Source organism: Notolepis coatsorum (assembly GCF_963971535.1).
Source record: "Notolepis coatsorum genome assembly, chromosome: 1".
NCBI classification, from domain to species: domain Eukaryota; kingdom Metazoa; phylum Chordata; class Actinopteri; order Aulopiformes; family Paralepididae; genus Notolepis; species Notolepis coatsorum.
This window is the reverse complement of record NC_140165.1, coordinates 17,661,615-17,689,579: the sequence shown is the minus strand read 5'-3', so window position 1 is coordinate 17,689,579 and position 27,965 is coordinate 17,661,615. Positions and strand designations below refer to the sequence as shown.

The 27,965-nt window shown below is 45.8% G+C and overlaps 1 protein-coding gene across 1 annotated transcript; it reads right to left on the bottom strand.

Moving 5' to 3' along the window:
• Nucleotides 1-119: 119 nt before the first annotated feature.
• Nucleotides 120-27,965, bottom strand: LOC311244445 (gamma-crystallin M3-like; the record flags this gene model as incomplete). The annotated part of the gene is made up of 3 exons (XM_084333958.1): nt 27,726-27,965; nt 640-879; nt 120-404 (listed from the first exon to the last, which is right to left on the bottom strand). The coding sequence occupies exons 1-3, from the start codon at nt 27,846-27,848 to the stop codon at nt 120-122; spliced, it is 648 nt and encodes a 215-aa protein (XP_084190084.1). The 5' UTR covers nt 27,849-27,965.

The following is a 27,965-nucleotide window of genomic DNA, read 5'->3' as shown; positions in this document are numbered from 1 at the left end:
TAAATACATTTTATGATAGCAGTAATTCAACCAGATATCAAACATGAACGTAAACAGGAAGTTTTCTTAGACAAGCTTTTATTTTAAAAACTTACTATTCACACAAAAAGAAGTGTGAATTAACAGGAATCGGTGATACGCTTGATGGAGTTGATCCTCATGTTGGAGGTGGAGTTCATGCTCATGTCCCTCATGTTCCTGTACTCGCCGGGCCTCATGTACATCATCTTGCCCCTGTAGTTGGGCTGCTCGTACATCAGCCAGTGGCCGTCCATCACGTTGCAGGACTGGCAGTCGGACATGCGGAAACGATCCATCATGTTGTCACAGTCGTCAGTCAGCTCGTGGGACTGTCCGCCGTAGTTCTCCTTCTCGTAGATCTTCATCCTGAACTGTCCCCTGTGCTGTAAGGAGGAAAACGGACATCACTGTGTTAACAATCACGGTTGTGTTTGAATCCTGTGATGCCTACTATATAGTCCCTTTACTAAAAAAAGACAATCAGGACCGGTTGATAAAATCTCCTTAGCTGCAATCCCAGGTAAAAGTAACAGTAGAAATTGATTCAATCTAATAAATCATTTAGATTCTGAATCAGCTGTTCTAAAACATTACATTCGTAAAGGATGTTCTATTCACCTGGGGGATCATGCGGCAGGACTTGATGCAGTCGCTCATGCCCATGCGCTGGTAGTCGGAGTACTCGCCCCTCCTGACGAAGTACTGGTTTCCCTGGAAGTTGGAACGATCGTAGACCATGAAGCAGCCGCTCTCCACCTTGCAGGAGTTGCACCTGCTCAGGTAGGAGGTGAGCTCGGGGCAGTCGCTGCTGGTCTCATAGGAACGACCCTGGAAGTTCCTGTCCTCGTAGAAGATGATCTGCCGACACAACAACGACAACGATATTTATTAAAATTTCAAAGCAAGCTAATCGTTAAAATTCCATTATTTGAGTTAATTCCCTTCAATGTATTCTATAAAACAGTAGCTTACCTTTCCCTGAGTCATGGTGGCTGCTGTTGTGGGTGTTCGGGGATGGTAGGAAGATGTTTAGCTGGTAATTGTACTGCTCTTGCCCTGTCCTTGGGGTATTTATACCTGGCTTAACGTCAAAAGAATCTCCATATCTATTGTGAAAAGCCCTGAGTTGACAGGATGTCGCAGGGGCCCTGTTGCACAGCCACACGCTCGTTATTTACCATTGTTTGCATTGTGGTCCATGTTCACTATTGTGCGGATGGAATGAATGGCAGAGAAAAGAAAGAAAAGTCTCATTGTGGCACGCGGTGACATGCCAGAGGTGGCGCTGCACATGCTCTAAGCACACGTTAAGAGAAGAGATAGCGTGCTGTCACGTAAGCAAATACTAGACATAATGGCGATTTCTAATCTTCACACGTTGCACTTTTTCAACCGCTTGTCTTTTGGAGGTTTATAGTGAGCGAGCACCTAATCCCTGCTTGAATAGGTAAAGTGTGTTAAAGGAACACGCTAACATTTTGGGAAATCATCTTACCGTCTTCTCCAGAGAGAGACAAGAAGATCAATATCAGTTTCCTCTCTGTGCGTTCAGTAGAAACGTACCAAGCTATCTGGCTGCACGTTAGCCTAGCTTAGCACAATTAATGGGAACGGACAGTGCCGGTTAGCCTTCGAGAGAGGTGTTCGTTGGACAATGCCTAGGCTAACCGGCACTGTCCGCTTCCATTCATTGTGCTAAGCTAGGCTAACATGCAGCCAGATAGCTTTCTACTGAACGCACAGAGAGGAGACTGGTATCTATCTTCTTGTCTCTCAGCTAATTTCCCAAAATGTTGGCGTGTTCCTTTAATACTGCACAGCATATCCCGAGATTAGATTTGATTTAGATTAGATTCTAATTCATTGTGATCATACAGCACAAGTACAGTACAACGAAAGGAGGTTTGGCATCCAACCAGAGTGCAAATGTAACAGTATAGTGCAATAGAATATACAATGTACAGGAGATTAAACTGGCTATAAAATATATAAATTAGTACTACGGAGTATAGTGCTAATCAAATGTATGTACAGAGTTGTAGTCTTAATATGTCCAGTGATACAGGTGTAAAGACACTATGGTAGTAGTCATGCTGGCCAGCAGCGTATCTAATAAGAGTAGGAGTAGGAATGGAAGAGGAATTTAATTTGGATGTTTTACTTGTTCCTCTATATACCAGTTACTGTATGTACAGTATGACAGATGTTGGGACATGTGCAGTAATGCAATAATGGTATTCTCTAGGGATGTACGATACTATCGGCCGATATCGGCATAAAAATGTGATATCGGAAAATATCGGTATCGGTTTTCAAAAAAATAAAAAATAATATAATTTTATTTATTGTCAAAGTATGCATAATGTTGTGTTAATTACACGGCAAGAGATATGTAATGTTAATTACCTGAAATTATTCTGTTTTTTTTGGGGGGGGGGGGGGACCCTGCATATATCGGTATCGGTTGATATCGGTATCGGAAATTAAGAGTTGGACAATATCGGTATATCGGTATCGGTAAAAAACCCAATATCGAGCATCCCTAGTATTCTCTAATGTGCAACATTTTCCGCCGATGTGCAATATCTTTTTTCTACTGTGATGTTTTGCAATGCTTTAAAAATAAATGGTATTGTGTAGGTACATGAATGTGTGGTGTGATAGTGCGTGTACACTATATGTATGGTAGTGTGTCTATGGGTACATCATGGATGTGTTGTGTGGTATAGTGTGTGTACGTAGGTATCATTATTTTAGGTGCTGCACAAACTAATTTAGTTGTACTGTATTGTGCGATGACAATAAAGCGTTCTACTTCTACTCTAACAGTTAATTCCCACATGAACCTGCACCTCCACTTACTGTAGCTGTATCTTGTATGTGACAAATGTAACAGTACTGTATACCTGTATGTCATGTATTGTCGTAAATGTCATGATATATATCTGTATGGCCCCCGTAAATGTACAAACACCCCCCACCCACCCCCTCCCCCTGTACAGTTTCCTCCCCCTCGTATGTATATATTTTCTGTTAGGATTTTCTGTTAGGATAACTGTATATTTGCATATCTTGTATGTCAAAAATGTAACAGTACTGTATACCTGTATGTCATGTATGTCAGAAATGTCAAGATATATATATATGTAATGTTGCGACTTGCATATGTCATTAATGTCATTATGAATTTAAAATGGGGGACCCTGATGTAAACAAGACGAAAGTCTTTCTCTGATCTGCATCCCCTTAACAATTGTGTGTATTGAGCTGTACTGTATTGTACCCATTCTGCAATCTGTTAATAAATAATAATAATAATAATAATGTTAATTATTATTATAATGTTAATAAAGTTTTCAATCAATCAATCAATCAATCAATCAATCAATCAATCAATCAATCAGAGCCACCAGTGAAGCCGTGCAAGAATGCAGTGATACAGTAGCACCTCAGTAAGTCTCTGTGACCGTCTCAAACATTATGGTTCCTGTCTCGTTCAAACTCTCTCCATGACAATGGATGTACATTGTAATGTAATTAGAGATAGATTATAGGTTTTGATAGAGTGGTAATGTTCAAATGTGTTAGGGGTTAGATGTTGTGTATTATAAATAGAACACTATAAATGGCCACATTTAGCTGGTAATAATTACAATCCATCTTCTCAGTACAAGTTGTCAACAGTTTGTTACAATGTACTAGTGATTTATAAATTACAGCATTGGCCAACCTCATCACCTCAAGTACATTTGTTAAAACATTTTCAATTACAAATGTTTCCAAAAATATCAATTTTATAAATTAATGAAACCGTTCTTGCCCCTAGGCCTAGGGGAACTTGCTTTGCACAATGAGCACAAAAAATAAATAAACTGTTGACAGGACATAATATAACATAAAACACAAGTATCATAATTGCATAATAAAAAATGAAAAGCATAATTTTGCGAAATAAATAAAAAGGACATTAAATGCTGAAATTCAGATCATGTCATCAGAGCTTATTAAGCAGCTGAATAGATCAATAGATGTCAATAGGTCTGCCTGGACAATATTAGCGGCAGATGAGAAATCAGAAAACAGTATATGCGCGGTGCTCACATAAGACGATGGGGTTTCCAGGTGTTTGTAAACTTCAGAAGTGTTACTGTTGCATCCTGCACACCCCTCTTTGCTCTATATGCAAATTGGAAAGCGTCACAATGTGCTCAAAACATTTAATAATTACTGGTTAAATCTGTCACCGGTCGAGGAAATCAGCCTGGAGTCTGGACAGGGGAGGGTAGTAGGTTGCAGGGGTGTAAAGTACTTGAGTAATTGTACTTCGTTACAATACTTAAGTACTGTTTTTGGGGATTTGTACTTTACTCAAGTATTATTAGGTTTGTATACTTGTACTTTTACTTAGTTACATTTCAGAGAAAAAAAACATACTTTTTACTCCTTGCATTTAAAATGCAGACCTACAAAGTACAAATTACAAATATCGCAGGTCCAACCATTTGAATTAGTATATTTGTTTCTCTGGCCGAACTAACATCAACGTTATTAATCCTGCGGCCGCACTTTATTTAAAAACAGCCAATCGAATCCCCATCAATGGAAAATGAACCCGCCCATACCCATGCTGATTGGTCCTTATGCAAGACTAGAAAGTGGGGATCTTTGGGATTAAACACTTTTTTTTTTTTACTTTAACTTTTAACTTTTTACTTTTACATTTAAAAGTAGAAACTTTTTTTTACTTTTACTCAAGTGTGTTTTTAGCCAGATACTCTGACTTTTACTTGAGTAAGATTTTGAGACGGTACCCATACTTCATTTCTGGGTACTTTTTACACCCCTGGTATAGGTTGCCAGACAGAGTAGAAAGAGACAACCTGGTGCAAACAAGAACAATCATTTTATTACAAATGTGTGAACAGAAGAATGGACAAGAAATTAGGGAAATGTCCCTTTTGGCCGTGGAGAGAGGCAGTCAATGGCTCATCCACCGGATCGGAGGTGCCGGGGGCCTCTGACAGACAGGCAGTGCAGGGTAAGACAACCCTGTAGGGTCGTGTTCAATATATCTGGGCAGCGTGGGTTAGTAACTAAAGTTAAGATAAGATAAGATAAGATATTCCTTTATTGATCCCCTTGGGGGAAATCTGGCATCATAGCAGCATGGGGAGGGGAGGTACAGGTATGGGCATGGTAAAAGTAGAAGACATAATACAGGCAATAAAACTATAGTACAGTAGAAAATATGCATATGAGCAAGTATAGTGTAATCAAGGTGCAGATGAGGGTCTGTATGCCCTATCAGTTATATTATGCATTACAATAAATATGGTTACAATAAACATTAGAATCTAAATATATACTATGAGTAAGTAAGTATGCAGTATATCCAGGTGCAGTATACATGGCATGATATACGTCATGTTATATATTGGAGTCTGTCAGTGGCGGCTGGCCGATAGGGGCGCTAGAGCGCCGCCCTCCCTGGTTAAAATAAGAAGAAGATTTTTTTTTTCTTTTTTTTGGGCCCTATAAATAAAATAAACATGTTTAAAATGAATAATATTTACTCATTTTAAGTATGTTTGTGTTTCCAATGCACAATATAACGTTAATATATCAAATATAAATTATTGTTTTCATTAACAGGAAGTGACTCCTTTCCGTAGCCGCATTTCTCTCGGGCTAGACGCAATAGGTGTCTATTCTTTCCGTAGCCGCATTTCTCTCGGGCTAGACGCAATAGCGGGCGTGCACTGGTTTCATCGCTGTATCCGTCGCAGCCAATCAGTGCGTAACGCGCTGTGCGTTGAAATATGATGTATTATGATGGGAGCCGGGCGCTTTTCCAAGCGATCTATTATCATCTAAGCAAGCAGCGTCTATACTTTCCGTAGCCGCATTTCTCTGAGACGCTCTCTGATTGGCCGACGCCAGTATTTTCCGTAGACGCATTTCTCGGAGACGCTCTCTCTGATTGGCCGACGTCAGTTTCTGGTTAGGAAAGTTAGTTAGTTAGTTACTCGATGCTGTTGTGTTGTGATGCAGTCACTCTGGACAGTGGATATACATCGACAACAACAGTCTGGGACTGTGGGACAGTGGACATTATACACTTTATCAAGCCCTCCGACTGGACCACGTTTCAACTAAACAGTGAGTTAATGAGTTAATGCGGTCTCTCTCTGTCTCTCTCTCTCGCTCTCTCTCGCTCTCTCTCTCTCTGTCTCTCTCTCTCTCTCTTGCTCTTTCAACACAGCGTGTTAATTTCGCTGTGGGTATTGCATGGATGAATGAATGAATGGTAACTTGTTTAAAATGACAAGATAGGCCTATATATATGTGTTCATTATTGGATTGATGATCATACGTGTACTAGTGTAGTATGAATCAATTAACTCGACTTAACGTTGGTAACGTTATGAGTCAGTATTCGCTTGGTCAGCTTGGTCAGATGCCCGCGACCACCCAAATGTAGTTCACACCGGCCGCCACTGTAGTCTGTGCTGTTTAGGTGGGAGTCAGACACACTGCTGCTGTTAGTTCTCCGGCTGCTGGCAGCGGTCCCTGCCCACTATTGTGGAGAACTAGCCGAGGCGGGTAGTGGTGTGTGTCGTTGGGGTATGAGTCTGTGACTGAACGTGCTTCTCATCTTGACTAGCTCATCGTAGAGGGGGTGGGAGGGATTCTCCAGGATAGCGGCCAGCTTCCTTCTCATCCTCCTGTCTGCCACCACCTCCAGTCTTACCAGCTTGACACCCACCACAGAGCTAGCCTTCCTCACCGGCTTGTTTAGTTTGTTGGTGTCCCTTGAGTTGATGTAGCCCCCCCCCCCTCCCCCAGCATACTACAGCATAGAAGAGGACGCTGGCCACTACAGACTGGTAGAACGACTGCAGTCTATTGCAGATGTTGAAGGACCTGAGTCTCCTCAGGAAGGCTAGCCTGCTCTGTCCCTTCCTGTAGAGGGCCTCTGTGTTGTCCGACCAGTCTAATTTATTATTTAGATGTACTCCAAGGAACTTGTATGTCTCCACCATCTCCACCTCATCCCCTCAGTGGTGATGGGAGTGGGGGGGGGGGCTCTTCTTGCCCCTCCGGAAGTCCACCACCAGCTCCTTGGTCTTGCTGATGTTGAGTTAGAGGTGGTTGCTGTATTGGTGCTTAGTATTGGTGTCAGCCACTTGCCACAAGGCGAAACACACACAAAAGCACTACTACTTTACTGACACGCCCACACACAGTAGGCCACATACATTGTACAAGTGGAGTGTATATTCCCCCCCACGCAAACACTGGAGTGGCACTTTCAGTTCTTCACGACGGGGTAAACAAACTCCAAACAGCTAACGTTGACGCTGCTATTGTGGTTGCGGGTGATTTTAATAGCGCTGAGAAAAGTGTTGCCAAATTTCTATCAGCATGTGACTTGTTCCACCAGAGGCGGGAATATCCTAGACCATTGCTACTCGCAATTTAAGAACGGGTACAAGTCTCAAGCTACTAGTCCTTTCGGCAAATCAGACCATGACGCCATCTTTCTTTTATCGCAGTATAAACAAAGTCTCAAGCGCGCCCCTGTAGTCAGTGGTGCAGTGCTGGGCAACCGCGGTCAAACAGCGTTTGGGCTTCGAAGTGCGCGCATCCTATTATTATGCAAAGTCTAGGTGATAAGTGCCTAGACTTTGCATAATAATAGGATACCGTTTGGCCTCCGCCCATATTACGACTGCACCCCTGCCTGTAGTAACGCGAGAGGTTAAGCGCTGGCCTGTGGAGTCAGAGGGGACGCTCCAGGCTGCACTTGAATGTACAGAATGGAGTGTGTTCCGCGACAACACAGACAATATTAATGACTACACGGAAACAGTGCTAGACTTTGTTTGTACTTTATAGAAGAAACAATCCCCTCTACCACAATTAGAGTTTAGCCAAACCAAAAGCCCTGGGTAGACAAATCCGTCCGTGAGGCTCTGAAAGCGCGCACCTCAGCATACAATGCCGGGCTTGTGACAAGCAACATGAATGAACACAAGGCGGCGAGATACAACGTAAGGAGGACAGTAATAGAGGCAAAACGGCGCTACAGGGATAAAATTGAACTTCAGTATGAACAGGCTGACTCTAGACGTATGTGGCAGGGCCTCAGAACGATGACAGATTGCAAAGGCACCTCCCTCAAGCTGAACAGTGACATCTCATTGGCAAATTATCTCAATACCTTCTATTCGAGGTTTGAGGCTGTGAATAACAACACCAGCCTACAAACCACTGCAATGGAGGGGGGGGGCACTCCGACAGAGACTCAGTGTTCAGGATAACAGAACATGAGGTGAGGAGGACCTTTAAGAAAGTGAATATCAGGAAGGCAGCAGGACCGGACGGTATCCCCCAGTGGCGTCGCGTGGGTAAAATAACAGGGGATGCCAAAAAAAAAGTATAAAAAAAAAATGTATTACATATTTTTATTAACCCTTTAATCGCCGTTGACGCTGAAACACGTCATTCCCCGCAATGCTTATTCTGCCGATGACGCTGGACAGCGTCTTTGATATCAATATTTCAAAAATCTGTGATCGAAATCATATTTCTCCCCCGGAGACATTATATGTACTGGTGAGCCCCTGTCAACTCTCTAACGGTTCAAGAGCGCCATCTGGTGGCCGATCGGCAGATCGCCCAGGGAAGAAACAGGGACGTTTTGGATATCGATCCGTTGCCAATAACTCAATAAACAACATGATTTGGACGTATATACTATTATACAACCTGGAAATGGACCGGGTATTTCTATATCCCATAATAGAAAAAATTCTGTTCCACGCTCATCTCCCAACGGCGAGAGGAAGCTACGGTGAGTTTCAGCGTTATTTTGTAATGTCTTCTATACTAACTGCTCCAATGATCATATCACCCACACTAGATGAATGATATAACGTTGCCCACGGAATTATAAACGACCCCCCGCCCATCCGGTCAACATCAGATCATACGTAGTAACTTCTAGAAGTACGTCCATTTGAAATTTTTTATCTCGCGCCGATTGCTATCAAACTGTATACAATCATCAATATAATGCATTTAGGGCTATAAATCACGTTCTGGAGAAAGCTGCAGAAAACGATAAAAACATACTTATACTTTAGACCGTATTTTAGTATGAATATGTGAATGAAAAAGTATAACGTTGCTACACCCTGAACAATAGATATAGGACTTTGAATGGGCCATGGTAATGTCAATTTAGCAATACAATTTAAAAAGTTATAGCCTTGCAAAGAAGGGGAACTTCTCCATGTTAAATAGGGCTGGCGAGGGATGGTAAATTATGAATTTAACCCCGGCGATCAAAGGGTTAATATCTTTTTTTTTCTTTTTTTTTTTTAAGTCAAGCAGTCACCATGTACACTACAGTATGGCTCGGCGGCCAGTCAAACTTAACAGATTGCAGAATGGGTACAATACAGTACGGCTCAATACACAATTTTATAAGGGGATGCAGACCAGAGAAAGACGTTTGTCGTGTTTACATCAGGGTCATTAATACTGCTGGAGCATTGGTTCATTTTTGGTCCGATCTTTCCTTGCACGATTTTGCGCGCCGCGTCGGAGCAAATCCGAGACACATATTCGGTTGCAAAAAGGTGTCCCACGCTCTCCTCTATGGCCGTGAATATTTTCACGTGGATCGGAATCACGGCGCGCCCGTGGGACACTTTTCCGTTTCGGCGAGTTTATTCCACGCTTTTGGCTTTCCTTTTCTAAGCATTTTCGGGGCTACATGTGAATGAGTAAAAGTTGCGGGACGCCCAGATGTTCCCACGATAGCAAGCTCGCGCGGAGCCCATAATAGGCTCACTTAATACAGCGTTTTTAAAATCACGCGACATTTTCAGGGTCGCGAGCCAACCTTTTCCCCTCGTTTTCGATGATGGAAGTGATTTAGGAAAAGCTTCGGCACGCCGAGAGGTACCCGTGGATTTAATCCTGCAATATTCGGCCCGTGGGAGCAGTCACGGGTTAATACAAATTTCAAATGTGCAGAGGGGAGGCCAGACTACTTAGGTCGCTTTCACACAGGGGCTGTTTGGTCCGGACTTTCGGACCAGAATTCGATAGTCCGGTTTTTCGGGTTTGTGTGAATGCGTGTCGAACTCGGTTCGCGGACCAAACAGGCGAACTCTGGTCCGCCTGAAAACGTTGGTCTCGGTTCGGCTTCATCGAACCAATCTATCTATCTATCTATCTATCTATCTATCTATCTATCTATCTATCTATCTATCTATCTATCTATCTATCTATCTATCTATCTATCTATCTATCTATCTATCTATCTATCTATCTATCTATCTATCTATCTATCTATCTATCTATCTATCTATCTATCTATCTATCTATCTATCTATCTATCTATCTATCTATCTATCTATCTATCTATCTATCTATCTATCTATCTATCTATCTATCTATCTATCTATCTATCTATCTATCTATCTATCTATCTATCTATCTATCTGTCTATCTATCTGTCTATCTATCTATCTATCTATCTATCTATCTATCTATCTATCTATCTATCTATCTATCTATCTATCTATCTATCTATCTATCTATCTATCTATCTATATATCTAACTGTGCATCTTGGGAAGAAGGAAGAAAAAACGCGGCTTATTACAGTTTTTCTCAATTGCTTTGGTGCATTTCTCTGATCAGAATTAAAGTTCTCATAACTGTTAGTGCATTTCTCAAAACAATTAGTACAAACTGCAAAACCTAGGTGATAACCTGCAGAAGCGTGTCACTTGCTCAAAATGGATAATTCATTCCTCAAAAGCAAGTATTCATGTCAATGAAAGTGTCACTGTCATCAAAATGAAAAGTCCTGACACCATTGTTTATGAACAAGATAGTCAAATGGCTTTGCCATGTTTTCGTTATGACAGTTCACTCTGTAAGTGTTTTCCAATGCAAAAAAAGTCAGATCTTGGTGACACTTTCTGAAAATGCTCAAGACAGCACTATACACTATTTGCACAGCCATTTGAAATCTACAGTTACACATTGCTGTATTTAGTGAGGTAAATGAGTACAAGACACGTATGTTTCACATTTTTACTGCATATGCTCTTTGCAATTTTAATTTGTTCACAGCATTGTGCAAAAGAAAAATACAAACTAATTTACAACAAACATAAGAAACACCCTTTGGCCGTTGGGTAGAGCTGTGCACAACTGTAAACAATATTGCACATATTGGAACTGAATTGGAACATACAACATACACAGTACTGTAAATCATTCATTCACATCCAGACGTTCCTGTCTGTTTGGCTATTGGATTCAGGAATGGGGAGTAGGGAGGGAGATATTCCACCAGCATCCTTTCATGTGCTGCAAACCACTGTGACCAGAATTGCGTGGTGAAAACGCACATTATCCCATACAACAACGTACTTGGTCAGATGGTCGCCATTTAGCCCCCTCTCATTCTCAGGGATTATGTCCCTGTAAAGAGTCTAAAAAAGTCAGCAGATGTTGTGTGTTGTATGCACCAATGCGGGGCATATGGGTGAGGATGCCGTTTTCTGAGATGGCTGCACACATTGTAATATTCCCTCCTCGTTGGCCTGGGACATCAGTGGTTGCTCTCTGTCCAATGCGATTCCTTCCACGCCTTCTACCTTTTGCCAGATTGAAACCCGCCTCATCAACATGTATGAATGTGTGCAGCGATTCCCTGGCATCCAGCTCCATTCAGGGGAAAATGTATAAAGAAATGTATAAAATTGGCTTGACAGATTTTGACAACTAGTTCAACATATTTGTATGTAATGACTCAAGCAATGAAATGAGGACTATTAGTTTTATAGGGAATGACTATTCAGCAGTCATAAGTATAGTTCATTTTGACTGACATGACCTAAGCAAATGATAATGTTATAAAACAGCAGAGAATTGTATGAAAGCAATTGATGCATGTCCAAAAGCATTTGCAATTTGTTCGGAGGAATGAGAAACTGCTACTATGATGTGCACAAATTACAAAATGTTGTGGAGGTTGAACTAACAGTTATGAAAACTTTAATTCTGATCAGAGAAATGCACCAAAGCAATTGAGAAAAACTGTATTATTACCGAGGCGCACGGCATTGGATCAATGGATCAATGCCACGTCAATACTATTATTACCTTACCACTGCTCGCAGCATTCATTCACTGCAAAACAAGCACACTGCATCTATCTCTCTCTCTATCTATCTATCTATCTATCTATCTATCTATATATCTATATATCTGTGCATCTTGGGAAGAAGGAAGAAAAAACGCGGCTTATTATATTATTAATAAAACAGCTACTTGTGGGCACTCATAAAAACACCGTAGTCTACAAGTTGTTTAGCGAGAGGATGGTGGTAATGTGCTTCAATAGAACAATGGATCAATGCCATGTCAAAACTCGCCTCCGCTCCGCTGATCTGGAGGACTCGCAGTCCACACACAGACACACACACACACACACGCGCGCGCGCACACACGGGCTCGCAGACACACACACATTTCCACTGTCCAATAGACAAACGCCCTTTTCGACCGCGTGACATTGTTCAGAAGGTCCGGTCCGCCTCACAGATTTCTATGTGAACGCAGGCGAACCAAATGAAGAATGCAACAATGTTGCAACTTCACCCTCAGAACCGCACAGAGTCCACCAAAACTATATGTGAAAGCGACCTGACTGAGCGTCTGCTGACTGGCCCGTTTTAAGGTGTGGGCAGGGCTTTAGTCAGCTCGAATCTGATTGGCTAGTATTGGTTTTGGAGTCCACATACATGGGGAGGCTGGAGAAAGACACCTCCCCCCTGCCTCCTCTCCAGTCTCCTCTGCTGCAGTGAGTCTGACAGTGTGTTAGAGAGAGTGAGAAGGAGAAGAGGGAGACATTTAAAAAAATATATATATATAACACAGATGAGAAATAATGATTTTTTATTATTATTGTGAACTATATATTTTTTATTTATTTTTTTTCATATTTCATATTTGATATTAATTCATATTTTTATAGGGAGGCCTGGCTTCCGTTGGCTTCCATGAGGATTCGCCACTGGTATCCCCGGCAGTGTCCTAAAAGTCTGTGCCGACCAACTGCCCCCGGTATTCACTGACATATTTAACCTTAACAGGCTGTCATTCCCACCTGTCTGAAGAAGTCCACCATTATCCCTGTACCCAAAAAATCCAAGCCTGCTTGCCTAAATGACTACCGCCCTGTAGCTCTCACCTCCATAGCCATGAAGTGCTTTGAGAAGCTAGTGAAGGGCTACATCTGTTCCTCCCTCCCCATCAACCTGGATCCCCTGCAATTTGCATATCGCCCCAACAGGTCCACGGAGGACGCCATAGCCCATGTGCTGCACACAGCAGCATCACACCTGGACAAGAGGCAGGGGAACTATGTGAGAATGCTATTTATTGACTACAGCTCAGCATTCAATACCATAGTCCCCTCCAAACTCATAGCCAAGCTCAGAGACCTGGGCTTGAACTATGACCTCTGCCAGTGGGTCTTGGACTTCCTGACGGGCAGACCCCAGGTAGTGAGAGCAGGCAACTGCACCTCCTCATCCATCACTCTCAACATAGGGGCCCCCCAGGGCTGTGTTCTGAGTCCCCTCCTCTACTCCCTGTACACACATGACTGTGTGGCACAGCGGAACAACAACACAATCATCAAATTTGCTGACGACACAGTAGTGGTGGGCCTGATCTCTGCAAACGACGAGAGGGACTACCTGGAAGAGGTAAAGGTTCTACCGGGATGGTGTCAAGAGAACAGCCTCTCCCTGAACGTCAGCAAAACGAAGAGATGATTGTGGACTTTAGGAGGTCGGGGGTCAGGGACTACAGCCCCCTCAGCATCGACGGGGCACCGGTTGAGAGAGTGAACTGTTTTAAGTAGGGATGTCCCGGTCCGATCACGTGATCGGGATCGGGGCCGATCACGTGATTTTCAGAGGATCGGGATCAAAAAAGAAAAGAAAAAAAATCGGGAGTGAAATAAAATAAAAATACGTTTTATTTTATTCAACAAACATGACCATGTTCACGTCTTAAACTCATACTGAGGCCTTAGTTTTGGTTTTAAATTACATATCATCATTCATTTATTTATTGTCACACAGAGCAGAAGAATTTGCCAAAACAAACGCATTTCCTTTGATTTACACCGTCGCACGACAGTGACGTGTGCCGAAAATAGCAGACCTACAAGCTCACAACGCATCGCTCCCGAAACACCGGCAGGTCCACCTGATAACTCGTAACACCTGAGCAGCTAGACAAAATGTCAGAAGATTTGAAGCATTTAAAAATGTAAACCAAAGCCAGTCCAATAGCCAGTTGCAATGTTTGCAAGGTGGACGTTCCGTGTGCGTTCAACGTTATGTGACTAGAGCGAGCAAAGGAATGGGGGACGGCTGGTGCTCTGCAAAACAGCTGTATTGAATGCCTCGCTTGAATGAAGAACGTTCACCATAACGTCAACATTCGCTTTGTGAGGATTATTCGTTGGCGTTTCAGACCAAAATGGAGCAAATCATTACGTAAGTCGAACACTGAATTTATACTAATGGGCAAACAAATTGAAACTTTGAATATTTCTCGTATGGTGAATGTAATGCGAGAGGATCTAACTTACTAACAATATACCTATTCATTTTACACCATCGACAAGACGAGATCAAATGCAGACGCAGTTCTGTTCTGTCGCTCCCGCTGTCATCGCCGGCAGCTTCGCCAGCAGCCAGCAGGTGTGTCTGATTGCACTGATGTCAGTGGGCTTGATTGGTCCAGCTGCGCACAGCGGTCATTATTGCTCGGCAGAGGTCTGTTATCGAGTAATAACGGACCTCTGATGAGCGCTATTGACCAATCACAATCAAGCATTTCGGCGAATGTTAAAACGCCATGTAATAAACTGTGTTATCTTCATAAATAAATAAATAGGTTTTGCGGCTCCAGATGAATTTTATTTTGTGCAGGAGGGGGCAAAATGGCTCTTTTGATAGTAAAGGTTGCCGACCCCTGCCCTAACCCCAGACAGCCTTTAGGGTTTATATGTTTGCATGCTTTATCCTGTGTGTAACTGAGGGGTACAATTCCCTGACTGTATTGATAAGTATGGTATCATTAAACCACTACCGCTTTATGTACTTTAATTACTGGCCATACAGTACACGATATATGAATATGATGAACACTTCCCACAATGAAATCGGTTCCAGTCAAAGGTATTAATCAAGTATTTAATGGAGCAAAAGGTACATAGGATACTTTACATTATTCTTTGAATGCACTTGTAAGGCAAAGGAGTATGCGTAGGCAAATCAATAACGAATGTCCATTCTCTGGTTACGCAGGAGGTAACAACCTGAATCTTAGGGAATTATATCTATGGTACACTAGTAATATAGCGGGAGATACTGGAAGGGGTTCCCACTGGTTGTAAGCCAGCAGGGGGGGTAGAAGATCTGTCGGTAGTAGGACGTCTGGTCAACGATGACTAGGGAGACTTCAGGTACAGAAGCCGGTGCAGTAGCCTCTTGATCCACAGACGAATACAGCTTGGTTCTCTTGTAGACTGTAGCTCCACAGGGAAGAAAGCTAGTCGGCCTCAGGCTCTCTGGGCGCCGACTCGACTTGACTCCTCTCGGGGTAAATCCAACACGTGCAGCGTCGGCTGGTTCTCCGCTCCATAAATCACAGGACCAAAGCAAATATATTCCAGCCGCAAAGGGCTATGCAGTCGTCGGGTAGATTAATCCAGTGTACATGTCCATACGGCTCTCGTCTAGGTCTCCTCGGGTGAAAGCGCCATGCGGTCGGCCCAGCCTGGATAAGAACTCTAGCTAATACGAGAAAGCGTTGGAGATGCTGGTCACTATAGAATCCCAACCGCACGATACACTATACACAAATAGACTATTAAAGACTTAATAGAAATATGTCGCACTCGACGGTATAGCGCCAAACTCTGACAATTCAGTTACTAGTTCGCACGCGGTCTCGATGCTCTATTCTGGGGCCAAACAGGCCATACTTCACCGCACGTTGTATCGTGGGTGAGGCTTCAACTTATCGGTAACATACTAAGGACGAAGGGTACGGAGGTAAGGAGGTAAGGAGGTAAGGGGCTTCTACATTCACCTGCGCCGTATTTATACGCACAGTGAACAAACTAGTTCCACTCTCATTTCTGTCGCGTATCCCTGGGCAAGGCCGGGCATGTCCAGACACATCTTGACGGTGACTTTGAACCTGGCTCCGGAGGCCGGTCCCTGGCGCCGGTGGACCGCTGTCCAATAGGAGAATGAACTATTATGGTCTGGGCTAAAGGGATATTCCGTGTATATGTACAAGGAATATACAGGGGATATCAAACGATATACAAATACTATGCAATATATATCAATAAATAAATATATATATTCGGTTTAATCTGATCCTTTGTAACAGCCGCCCCCTAATTAGTCCCACCTAATTAGCTAAGCAGAGACAGATTAACCGCACTGTCCACTACTCAATGTCTGTTGTGAGGGGTCTGTCAGTTCACAAAGTCATGGGGTCATGGTCGTCATCGATGGTATCGGGGAGCCTTGGCAGTTCTATTAGCCTCGCCACGGGTCGGGTGTAGGTCCGCCCTTGGACGAGCACTTCGGCTGCTCGGACCTTTCCGTCGGCACCGGTGATCACTTTGCTTACGCGGCCAGCCGGCCACATAGCTCGGGGTAGTGACTGGTCGATAATCATGACGACTGTTCCTTCTGTCAAATTGTCTCTCTCTTTCACCCATTTCTGGCGGGTCTGTAGAGACGGTAGGTAGTGGAGTAGGAAGCTGTTCCAAAACTTGTCAGCCAGTACTTGACTGTACCTCCACATTCTTCGGCCGTTCGCTTCTTCAGGCCTGTACATTGTCTGTGGTAGCGCGGGGTCCAGCCGCCCCATCAAGAGTGTGTTGGGGGTGACTGGGTCGACATCTGCTACATCACTTGAGACGTAACCGAGGGGCTTTGAGTTCAATACTCCCTCGATCTCCGTGAGGACTGTCATTAGGACTTCTTCCGCCACGGTCTGGGCCCCAAGCACGGCGTACAGGGCTGTCTTTATTGAACGTACTTCTCGTTCCCAAGTTCCACCGAAGTGAGGTGCGTTCGGGGGATTAAACTGGAAGTCAATCTGGTATGGAGCGAGGTGGGTCTTAAGTTCTGGGCCCATAGCTTGGAAGCTCTCTCTCAGCTCTCTTTCTCCGCCTTTGAAGTTTGTCCCGTGATCAGACAACAATATAGACGGTTTACCTTTCCGCGATGTGAATCTTCGGAAGGCCATAAGGAATGAGTCTGTGCTCATGGTTGGAAGGAGTTCCATATGCATCGCTCGGGTGGTCATGCATTTGAACACAATACCCCACCGCTTCTCGGTGCCTCTTCCTTTCTTTATATACAGCGGGCCGAAACAGTCCATACCGGTGGAGTGAAAGGGCTTGTCGCCGAGTCGGAGGCGACAGGGAGGTAGGTCAGCCATCCGGGGTATACTGGGCTGCGCTCGCCACTTACGACAGTCTAGACAGGTTCGCTGGAAGCGCCACACTGCTTCTCTCCCTTGCAGTATCCAATAACGACGTCTGATCTCCGCGAAGACTCTCTCTGCCCCGGCGTGATGCACATCCTCGTCGTATTTCTTTATGATCAGCTCTGTGACCTTGTGTCGGCTGTTTAAGACTATCGGGTACTTGACGTCATCCGGTAAGTCTGGGGCTCTCCGCAGACGACCACCCACTCTGATGAGACCATGGGCGTCGCTCTCGGGGGCTAGGTGGAGCAGTCTGCTGTCTGATGGGACGGACTTTGCTCCCTGTAGACAGTCTAGCTCATCGGGGAACGAGTCTCTCTGGGCTCGTTGTAGTAGAAGAAGTTCCGCTTCTTCGTAGTCAGCTGCAGTAATGTCAGTAGTGAGCTGAACCTCTGGGTGGTGCCACAGGAATGTCTTTAGCTGCGCACTCTCTAGGGTGAGGCAATCGTCTATGTCGGGGTCTGTGGAGACGAGTGTGTTCAATCCACAGAACATAGATTTCTTGTTTTCTGCCTCCTCTTTACTCGCTTCCCGTGGGGTGGGTGTAGGCCACTCTTCTTCCGGGAGCTTGAGGAACTCTGGCCCGTCACTGTATAGGTTGTGACGGGTGAGGTCATCCAGGGACATTCCCCGGGTGATGACGTCAGCTGGGTTGTGTTTTGTGTCCACATACCTCCAGCTTGCTACTTCTGTTAAATCTTGAATCTCTGTGACTCTGACTCCCACGAAGACCTTGTATCTGCACGAATCAGACCGGATCCATGTGAGTACTGTCGTGGAGTCTGACCACAAGATTGTTCTTTGCACCGGAATGGTGAGTTCACGTTGGACTAACGTGGCGAGTTGTGCTCCTGCTAGGGCTGCGCAGAGCTCTAGACGCGGGATAGATTGTTGCTTTCGTGGGGCTATTCTTGAGCGAGCCAGGATGAAAGCAGTATGTATTTCTCCTCCCTCCTCTCGGGCACGCAAGTAGGCCACCGAACTGTAGGCTACTTCGGAGGCGTCGCTGAAAACGTGCAGGTCCATCTGGCACGTCTCCGGCCTCACTGTGGGTGGGAAGTAGCTGCGGCGTATGTTAACACCTGGGAGTGAGCTGAGTTCCGTCTCCCACTCTCTCCATGTGGATGCAAGGTGTTCGGGTATGGGGTCGTCCCAGCCCTGGTCCTTGTCCCATAACGCTCTTACAATCATCTTTGCCCTGGTGGTGTAAGGTAGAATACATCCCAACGGGTCATATTGTCTGGCAAGTGTTCTGTATACACTCCGTCTGGTGGTCGGTAGTGCAGTCGACCTTCCCTGCTCCTTGGTCAGGGGTGTGTGTTTATAATGGAGCGAGTCTGTTTTGAAGCGCCAGACTAGTCCTAATGTCATTTCTTGGGCTTCTCCTGGGATGGTCGCCATCCAGGTCTCGCTGCTTGCTGCCTTGTCCTCGGGGGAGAGGCTGTGCAATACTTGCGGGTCGCTGCTGGCCCACTGCCTGAGATCAAAGCCGCCTTTGATCAGGGAGGCGCGGAGCTTGAGTAGAAGGGCCTCGGCTTCTTCTGGCGTCGAGACGCTTTGCAGACAGTTGTCCACGTAGAAACTATTTTCTACACTTTTTCGGACCTCTTCATCAGCTGCTGGGTCCTCTGCGACGTGTTTTTGCAGTGCAAACGTAGCACAGCATGGGCTGCATGTGGTTCCGAAAGGGAGGACTTCCCATTGATAGATGGCTGGTTGCTCATCCCCGATCCTCTCTCTCCATAGGAACCGCAGCAGGGGCTTGTCCTCTGGGGAGAGGCTGCGCAATACTGGGGGGTCGCTGCTGGCCCGCTGCCGGAGATCAAAGCCGTCTTTGATCAGGGAGGCGCGGAGCAGCGCACGACGTCGCCAGTCAATTTTCTTTATGTGTCCCGCTGTGATTCGCTTGTCAATCTCAGCGCGGTACACAGTCTCCTGAGCGGGGTCTCTGGCTAGGCGCCGCTCTGTGTTCAGTAGATACCGCTCCGTCGCTTCTTTTGGGGCGTGGAAGGTGGGCATACCCTCTCGCCTCAGGAGTGGAGTTGCGTATCTCATCACTCCGTTGACTTTGACTCTCTTTGTCCCTTGCTCGAGGAGTGCTATGGCGTAAATGTCTTCCTTGGAACGAATGTCTTTCTTTTCGTTCTTAAAGGGCATTGTCTCTAGTGTCCATAGCCTCTCGACATGCTGTAGGAGGGTGGTGTCTTCTTCTGTCACTCTGGAGTGGAGGCAGCTAGTGACTGCTGTTCGGTTAAGAGACTTAGCGAGGGGGCCTTGTAATGTCCATCCTAGGCGGGTCTCGACTGCTGCAGGACAGCCTCTGGGCCCTGTGTGGACCCGGTCTATCGGGACTATGAGGTCTGCATGGTCGGAGCCTATCAGCAGGGTCGGGGTGGCACCGTCTATGAGCGGGATAGGTAGTTGACGCAGGTGCACATATTTATCCATCAGCTTGGCGATGGGGTAGGTATACTGCGACAGGCCTATTTCTTGGCTGGTGAAAGCATTAGTAATCCTATACCGTCTCTCTGGCTGCCCGCTTGCTGCGATAGTGAAGGAGACATTCTCGCCCTTTATCGTCTTTAGATCTCTTCTTATTGTCCGAATCGTCATCTGGTTTTCGCTCGCCCGCAGCCCCAGCTGGGCCGCAGCGGATGCGAGGAGAAGGGTCTTCTCTGACCCGTCGTCAAGGACGACGTAAGTGTCCATGACCTTGTTTTGGTAACTCAGTGTTACGCGGACCACCTTTAAGAGCACTCGGGCGCCCCCGCTGCTGGCGGGGTCAATGTACATAACACTTGCCTTTGTGCTGCTTGAGGGTGTGGGCTTTCTTCTGTTACTGTCGTGTAGGACATCTAGGTGGGCTCCGTCACACCGACTACACCTCTTCTTTAAGCGGCAGTCGGCTGCCATGTGACTGCGCGCACATCGGTAACAGCGGCGGTTGGACTTTATCCATTGACCCACCTCGTCGGCGGTCATCTTCTTGAATGTGTCACATTGTGACAACCAGTGTTCTTTCTCGCAGTACGGGCACACCATCTTCCACTTCTCTTTCATCGAGGGGGTACTGTGGTTCTTGCTGCTCGGTACTGGTTCTGATTGGTGCATGACGGTCACCAATCTTCGGCCATCGTTTGCTCTCCTAGGTCCCTCTCTGGAGCTTGGGGTGCTCCGCATGAACGTATCCAACCGTAGGCTGTTGACTTCTCTCGCTAGGAAGTCGGCTAGGTCTAGGAGGGATGGCTCGGGACCGTTAGGATCACGGTGGTCTCTTTGCCGCCTGAAGCGCTCTTGTCGGGCGGGCGGGAGCTTCTCTAAAATCCTCTCGACATTAGAGTTCGCGTACAGTTCGTGCATACCCTTTTCTCTTTGCGCCCCCAGCATCCCTACCAGGGATTGTACCTTGATAGACAGGTCATCTAGTGAGCGATTGTCTGTTGCTGGGGGTAGGCGGTCGATATGCCTTATCTCTTGTATTACGTAATCCCATATGCGTCCATATCTTTGGTCGAGTGCTGCTAGAGCCGCTGTGTATGGGGTAGTAGAGGTGGCATAGGCCAGCGCTATATTGTGCGCTCGGGGCACCTTGAGGTGCTTCAGTAGGATAGCATACTTGTACGGTTCGTCTGCTACATCGGACATCATTGTCTCTAAGCACATTCGTAGCTCGGTGTACTGTGCTCTGTTCTCGTGGGTGAAGTCCGGAAACGTCGGTGTGCCAATGTTTGATGTCATGGATGGCTGGCACATCGGTGAGCGTTGGAAGAGAGGCCTCCTAGGCGAGTCTCCTCTTACGCCTCTTGGTGGGCTGGTACCTGCTGGGTACCATGGCCCGCGTATCCAGGTGCTATTCCTCGGGGCTGGTCGTGCGCCAAGCTCACCCGTGAATTGAGTCGGGGGTCTGTAGCGCAGAGCCGCGGGGGTAGAGCCTGGGCTGTACTGGACCTCCTGGTCCTGTGGAGTTCTGTGCTGCTGTCGGGCTTGACTCTCCTCCTCTCCCTCTTCTTCTTGCTCTGGCAGGTCCTCTAGATTCTGTAGTCGTCTATTTAGCCTCTCCGCGGTGTAGACCGTTTCTTCCTTGTAGCTGGTCCTCGCGTGGATCGGTCGGGGAAGGAGTTCGGAGGGGGGTATAGGCTCTCTCTGGTGGTCGGGCTCAGGGTCGCTTGATCGGGTAGGGGAGGGTGCCCTTGACCCGTGTCTTGACGAGGCCCTGGAACCCCGTGCGGAGGGAGGGGGTGTCGCCCTGGCGATCAGCTGCTCCATTATCTGCGCTTGTAATCGGTCGCGCTCGGCTTCGTGCTTGGTGAGAGCGATGTCGCGCTCCGCTTCTCTTTGGGCACCGGCAGCGGCGCGCTGGGCTTCGGCGGCGGCGCGCTCTGCTTCTCTTTGGGCACCGGCAGCGGCGCGCTGGGCTTCGGCGGCGGCGCGCTCTGCTTCGGCGGCGGCGCGCTCTGCTTCGGCCCGGTCTCTTACCATATTCTCTTCCGTCTGAAGGCGTCTAATCTCTAGACGTATACGATCTTCGTCGCTCCGTTGCTGTGCTTGAAGGCGTTCTCTTTCCATGGAAGAATGTTCGCGCTCGCTAAGCATCTGTGCTTGGAGTCGATCGCGCTCTGTAGAGGCTGCTAGGCTGGCGAGGAATGCCTGTGCCAGCATCTTGTCCGCCCCGCTGGGGGAAGACGCTGGTTGAGGTGATCCGCTCCTGGCAGTACTCGTTGGAGATCTGCTCTCCTGTGGCGAGTCCTGGAGATCCATCTCCGGGGTCTCTTCTTCTTGTAGCGGGTAGAGTTCCATCCCTGGAGAGCCGTCTTTATCCTGGAGCTCTCCGGGGACTACTTCTTCGGTCTTGGCGGGGGGTAAAGTCGTGTCAGGTCCCTCCTGGTCCCTACCGTGAGCTTGGTCAGTTACATTAGAACCCACTAGGGCCTCTATTGGCTGGGTAACCTGGGCGATAGGGTCGGACATAATTTTACTATCTACTTTTTCCGCGTTTACCGTCTGTAGAAGGCTAGGTAGTATACTGGCAACGTAATCCTCTAAGTACTGAGGTGTCTGCCGTCTACGCTGCGGGCGATCTACTTTAGGAGAACCGTTTTGAGGAGTGTTCATCATAGGCCATGTCAATATTATTACCACTATATTAATATTACACTAGTTACCCTCCGGCTCGAAGGACCAATTGTAACTGAGGGGTACAATTCCCTGACTGTATTGATAAGTATGGTATCATTAAACCACTACCGCTTTATGTACTTTAATTACTGGCCATACAGTACACGATATATGAATATGATGAACACTTCCCACAATGAAATCGGTTCCAGTCAAAGGTATTAATCAAGTATTTAATGGAGCAAAAGGTACATAGGATACTTTACATTATTCTTTGAATGCACTTGTAAGGCAAAGGAGTATGCGTAGGCAAATCAATAACGAATGTCCATTCTCTGGTTACGCAGGAGGTAATTATACAACCTGAATCTTAGGGAATTATATCTATGGTACACTAGTAATATAGCGGGAGATACTGGAAGGGGTTCCCACTGGTTGTAAGCCAGCAGGGGGGGTAGAAGATCTGTCGGTAGTAGGACGTCTGGTCAACGATGACTAGGGAGACTTCAGGTACAGAAGCCGGTGCAGTAGCCTCTTGATCCACAGACGAATACAGCTTGGTTCTCTTGTAGACTGTAGCTCCACAGGGAAGAAAGCTAGTCGGCCTCAGGCTCTCTGGGCGCCGACTCGACTTGACTCCTCTCGGGGTAAATCCAACACGTGCAGCGTCGGCTGGTTCTCCGCTCCATAAATCACAGGACCAAAGCAAATATATTCCAGCCGCAAAGGGCTATGCAGTCGTCGGGTAGATTAATCCAGTGTACATGTCCATACGGCTCTCGTCTAGGTCTCCTCGGGTGAAAGCGCCATGCGGTCGGCCCAGCCTGGATAAGAACTCTAGCTAATACGAGAAAGCGTTGGAGATGCTGGTCACTATAGAATCCCAACCGCACGATACACTATACACAAATAGACTATTAAAGACTTAATAGAAATATGTCGCACTCGACGGTATAGCGCCAAACTCTGACAATTCAGTTACTAGTTCGCACGCGGTCTCGATGCTCTATTCTGGGGCCAAACAGGCCATACTTCACCGCACGTTGTATCGTGGGTGAGGCTTCAACTTATCGGTAACATACTAAGGACGAAGGGTACGGAGGTAAGGAGGTAAGGAGGTAAGGGGCTTCTACATTCACCTGCGCCGTATTTATACGCACGGTGAACAAACTAGTTCCACTCTCATTTCTGTCGCGTATCCCTGGGCAAGGCCGGACACATCTTGACGGTGACTTTGAACCTGGCTCCGGAGGCCGGTCCCTGGCGCCGGTGGACCGCTGTCCAATAGGAGAATGAACTATTATGGTCTGGGCTAAAGGGATATTCCGTGTATATGTACAAGGAATATACAGGGGATATCAAACGATATACAAATACTATGCAATATATATCAATAAATAAATATATATATTCGGTTTAATCTGATCCTTTGTAACACTGTGAAATGACAAAGTCTAGCTCTGTGTGTAGCAATAGCCTATAGCACCCCGGACCCTTTGTGTAATATAGTGTGGCCTATTGTGAGTCAGCGTGTTGTGTAGAACAAAACGATTGACTGCCCTTTGCCTTGCCCAAAAAGGGACATTTCCCCCAATCTTTCTATATATTTTGTAGAATAAAGTTATTGCCTTCCACCCATTGTTTCTGTCTGCTCTGTTGGGAACCTACTACAAACCGTCCAGGTTTGATTTCCATAACCTGTTACATCTACTCTGTTAAATGTTGGCAAATTACCTACAAATAGATTGAAAGTCTTGAAACCATCTGTGTCTAGCTAGCCAACTATAGCACTCTTGAATCGTTTTTCAAAATTAAGGCGAGACAGCCCAGGTGAATAGGCAAAACAAATATTTGAATAGATATCACTATGAAACGTTCCCAGTTTGTTATGTACATAACAACTAAGAAAAAATGTATTGCAAGTTTTCTGATATCTTATTATATATGCAAAATGGGCGTTATATGTTTGCCCTTTATCCATTTCCTGCTGATGCCTGCTGAGTTTTTTTTTGCAAACTTTTTGTGAATTTATGAATATTTCAGTTAGCCCTCATGAATTAATCTGAATGCCCTGTAAGACAAAAGTCAGTGGCCCTGCTACTTTTTAAATAAAATATATTTGTACACATAAACACAAAACATAATTACAATTACAAATGGAATAATTATATATCTACATTATATAGCATGTTTATTCTTTAATAATATAAAAATGCACAAAGGATCTACACATTATGTATTATGCTTAAGCTATTATTATTTGGGTTGTTGGGTTGCATGCAGATGTATCTTTTTATAATAAACTGAGATACTTGTGCCCCACCAACAAGCAACATGGCCTCTGATTCATCAACAGACGAACCAATCAAACACAGACACAGGCCACACCCCAGTAGAGCAGAGCTGCCCTAGCAGTAGCAGGGACAACAGCTGCTCCGTTCAACATGCACATAGGGATAACTGATCACAGAACACAGTTATTATTAGTTGTACTAAATCTCCAAAAGGACACTGCTTTTCCAAGCTGGATTACAGAGCGATCTGGAAGGGCTAGGATCACACCAGGTGGCTCTTTGGAAAGCTACAAAAGTAAGGTTGCTAACAAGTGCAGATAGCGTGCAGCACCACGGAGATGTTCTAAAAGAATAGTGAAACATGAGTCAGTCTGAGAGAGAGAGAGAGAGAGAGAGAGAGAGAGAGAGAGAGAGAGAGAGAGAGAGAGAGAGAGAGAGAGGGGAGGGAGGGAAGAGAGTGAGAGAGAGGGGGAGAGAGAGGGAGGGAGGGGAGAGAGAGGGAGGGAAGAGAGAGAGCGAGAGAGAGGGAGGGGGGGAGAGAGAGAGGGAGGGAAGAGAGAGAGCGAGAGAGAGGGAGGGGGAGAGAGAGAGGGAGGGGGGAGAGAGAGGGGGGAGAGAGAGAGGGAGGGAAGAGAGGGGGGGAGAGAGAAGAGGGAGGGAGGGAAGAGAGTGAGAGAGAGGGGGAGGGAGGGAAGAGAGTGAGAGAGAGCGAGAGAGAGGGGGGAGAGAGAGAGAGGGAGGGAGGGGGGAGAGAGGGAGGGGGGAAGAGAGAGAGAGAAGGGGGAGAGAGGGAGGGGGAGAGAGAGGGAGGGAAGAGAGAGAGAGAGAGGGGGGGAGAGAGGGAGGGAAGAGAGAGAGAGAGAGGGAGAGAGAAAGATGGGGAGAGAGAAAGAGAGAGAGCTGGCTGGATACACACATCTCTCCTTCCCGGAGATGAGAAATTAACGTGGTGTATACGGTATGATTAATAAAAAAAAACGGGGGTGTATTTGTAAGGTGCACTGGTGCTACTAGTTATAATCTTTAGGAGCACTATCTAAATACAATTGGTTGCAAAATGTGACTAAATGGTCACACTCTGGAGCCCTTAACACAATATCAGCTTGATCAGGTCTCATAACATACCTCTGGTCAGCTTGGCTGTGCCAGTCACAAACGAGCAGATGCCGGTGGCTGGTAGTATATTGTTATCTTGTGTGCAAAGGTGTAACTGTACTACCAAGTATGATGGAAAGTAATTAAAATAAAAGTTATTGTTGACCGAAGATTTTCAAGGTAGGAGTTCCGTGGCCCCCACGCCCACCTGACAGACAGACATACAGTATACACACACAACCAAAAATATGATCTCCCTGCTGGTACATTTAATAATATAATAATATCATGGTTATATGTATGGTCAGCTGTTATTGTGAACAGAGAAATATCAGATCGTACAACTGTATTGTTTATAGATGACAATTTTATTAGTGGTAGAAGACAAGACTATTCAGAATACAAAGTGTTATGGAGCATATCAGGGCTGCCCCTAAACACCTCCCTCTTTTCAGTGACACTTTGCTAGGGAAATAAAGTGACCGCTAATAATTTTTTTTACATGTCGATTCAAAAATCATCCAGACTTCTTTGGGAAAGTTAGTAGGATTCGGTGATGCGCTTGATGGAAGAGAATCTCATCTCCTCACTTCCCATCTCCCTCATGTTCCTGTACTCTCCGGGCCTCATGTACATCATCCTGCCTCTGAAGCTGGGCTGCTCGTACATCAGCCAGTGGCCTTCCATCACGTTGCAGGACTGCATGTCGGACATGCGGTAGCACTCCTGGAGGGAGTCGCAGTCCTCGATCACCTCGTGCATCTGGCCGGCGAAGTTCTCCTTCTCGTAGATCCTCATCCTAAAGGTTCCCCTATGCTGCAATTTGCAAAACAATTACAAATGGATTTAGCTAAATGCGCAGTAGGGGTGCATCCAAATAAAATTGGTGGCTGAATGATAGTTCATTATTAAAGGTCCTGTAAGTTGTATGTTTTTGTTAAGGTACATGTTAAATAGCTCTGCATTCTGACAGCTATCACTGATATAGAGTGTTTGGTCAGTACACAGTAAATGTTGCAGAGTAAATGTTACTCTAACTGAGTACATTTTACTCAAATGTACTGACTTTTTTTTGAGTAAAATGTACTCAGTTTGAATGTTCTGATATCCCGTTCCCACTTTATCAGGAGAGAGAGCCCTAGATAGCTTTACTTATTTCAAGAAATCTTGCCAAGACAGATTTTCTCACTGCTCTGGCTGATTATTTTACTTGTTTCAAGCACATATTGTGGAGTTCTCTCTCCTGATTGCATAAAGTGAGAACGGGATACCAGACTATTTATTTTCTGTTTACTGCAGAGTGGAGGGACTGCCATGGACATGTTACTGACCAAACACTCAAACCAAACACTATATCAGTGATGGCTGTCAGAATGTAGAGCTATTATTTTAACATTAATTGTACTGTAGACCACTTATTTTAACAAATACATACCACTTATAGCACCTTTTAATAGGCTAGTACTAAATAATCCATTATGAAATTAACACGAAGACGAAAAAGAAGTAGAATATGCACACAGATTGGTCTCTCCGTTGTCCCACAGTAACTTGCGTGATCCACACTCACCACGGGGATCATGCGGCAGGACCTGAAGCAGTCACTGAAGCCCATGAGGCGCTGGTACTCGGGGTACTCTCCTCTCCTCAGCAGGTACTGCTGGCCCATGAAGTTGGGACGGTCGTACACCATGAAGATGCCGCTCTCCACCCTGCAGGAGTTGCAGCGGCTCAGGTGAGCGGAGATCTCGGCGCAGTCGCTGTTGCACTCATAGGAGCGACCCTGGAAGTTCTTGTCCTCGTAGAAGGT